The sequence below is a fragment of the Sapajus apella genome, unplaced genomic scaffold (assembly GCF_009761245.1).
Source record: "Sapajus apella isolate SASKATOON/1434 unplaced genomic scaffold, GSC_monkey_1.0 scaffold19, whole genome shotgun sequence".
In the NCBI taxonomy this organism is placed as follows: domain Eukaryota; kingdom Metazoa; phylum Chordata; class Mammalia; order Primates; family Cebidae; genus Sapajus; species Sapajus apella.
Window position 1 is genome coordinate 13,902,800 of NW_022436959.1, and position 1,958 is coordinate 13,904,757.

A 1,958-nucleotide genomic window follows, 5' to 3' on the forward strand; every position below is an offset into this window, starting at 1 on the left:
TCAGACTGCTGAGCTTAAGCCATCTGCCTGCCTCAGCCTTCCAAATTGCTGGAATTACAGGTGTGAGCCACTGCGCTCGGCTCTGTATATATATATTTTTAGGTAAAAAACATTTATGAGATTATCAATGATCTATGAGATACTGTTAAACAACTTTTTACTTGTCAAAAACTATAAATGAAATTGAGGCTGGGTGCAGTGGCTCACTCCTGTAATCCTAGCACTCTGGGATGCTAAGGCAGAAGGATCTTTTGAGGCCAGGAGTCTGAGACCAGTTTCGACAATATAGGGAGACAGGGAGACCCTCATCTAAAAGACACTAAAAAAAAGAAACAACTGTAAGTGAAACTGAAAAGCAAACGATGAATCAGAAAAATAATTACAATACCAAGGTTTTGTCTCTTCCCACACTTTATTTTTCAGAAAGGAGAGGAAAAGAATGTCATGTCTAATGTATAGTAGATAGTTTTAGTTACAAACAGAGGCGAAATCCTTACTGATCAAGTTGCCATGAAAAAACAGGGACCTCACCCTTTGGAAAATCATAATAAATGATTTCAAATATGTGCACCGACTGTACAAAAATTCAGAAATATACACAACAGTGTCACTCCTCTAAGTGCAGGAACCATGCACCCAGCATCATACCTGGTTTATAAAAAGCACTAAATGTCCATGGAATAAATGAATGAATGAATATCATGCCTTCACTCAGCCGAGCAAAGCAGGCTGTCACCAAAATATTCCCACCCATTTATGAGAGTAGTATTTTTTCTGAGTATAACAAGCATGTACATGATACCAAAGGCTTGGCCCTGTTACTGTTCCGTCAGGAGCTCATGCACGTTTACTGAAGTGGGTTCAGTTCGCTTGGAACGTGATCTTTGAAACTGGAATACATTGGTTTTATGCATATGGTTAACTTGGAAAGCTGCAACTATCCTGCCTCTCCTTGCAGTTAACCTGGGTCAGGCTCTAAGCGATAGTAGCTTCTCTCCTTACTCTTGGGACACAGTGTGTCTATCCTACTGGTTACCTAAGGCTTTATAAGTGAAACATAAAAAATAATGAAAGAAAGCTTGCTAAGTTGCTTTTATCAGTTTGACAGCATGGCTGAAGCTGCCTGCAGTATAATCCCTCTCCCCATCTCTAAAATTTCCTTTAACCTATAAAAAAGTTCAACTTCCCCAAACCATATTATCTATTTTACAATAATCTTTAGGAAAAAAAAGGTTAATAGCCACTCTGGCATATCTCACCTCAAAGACACTGAAAAGTGAGGTTCAGAAACAAGGTCGAAATTTAAGAAACTCCTTTAAATTCTTGGTTTTTGAGTAGCGGATCCTTTTCCTGGCTTTCCCGGAAGAATACGGCCTTTGCACGGTTGAGAAAGACACTCAGGCCTTTGCTTCTGACCACGTTCCCAGGACTATTTTCTATTGGTTTGTATTCCTTGTGTTTCCTGGAGACAATCCATTGGTTAGTTATTTTCAAAAGACCTTCAGTTGAAATATATTACTTTACACAATCTTTTTCATGCCAGGTTTAAAAGGATTCATTCCATTTAACGTGACTGACAGTTGGCAAGACACTGGTGTCTTATGAAAGTATATTGATTTACTCTCCTTCATGCAAGAAATGTGCCTGCTTGCTATGATTTCAGATTATCATATTAAAATTAAGTTGACATACTTTTGTAGTTACTGACATCTGGTAGCATTTGTAGGACTAAAAGCAAACCACAGCAAAATTAACAGGCCAGTTTAGTATTCTTCGTTCAATGGAAGATTTTCCTCCCCCACACATAATGTTTAAAAGCAAAAAAGGGGCCGGGCGCAGTGACTCAAGCCTGTAATCCCAGCACTTTGGGAGGCCGAGGCAGGTAGATCACGAGGTCAAGAGATCGAGACCATCCTGGTCAACATGGTGAAACCCCGTCTCTACTAAAAATACAAAAA

The 1,958-nt window shown here is 39.3% G+C and overlaps 1 protein-coding gene across 1 annotated transcript in view; it reads right to left on the minus strand.

Annotated features, from left to right (window-relative positions):
• Positions 1–393: 393 nt before the first annotated feature.
• The window catches only part of GPNMB (glycoprotein nmb), a 29,102-nt gene continuing 27,537 nt past the window's right edge, over positions 394–1,958 (minus strand). The window contains exon 11 of the mRNA XM_032286998.1: positions 394–1,462. Coding sequence (XP_032142889.1) covers positions 1,303–1,462 — 160 coding nt within the window. The 3' untranslated portion in view covers positions 394–1,302. The remainder of the gene's footprint in view (positions 1,463–1,958) is intronic.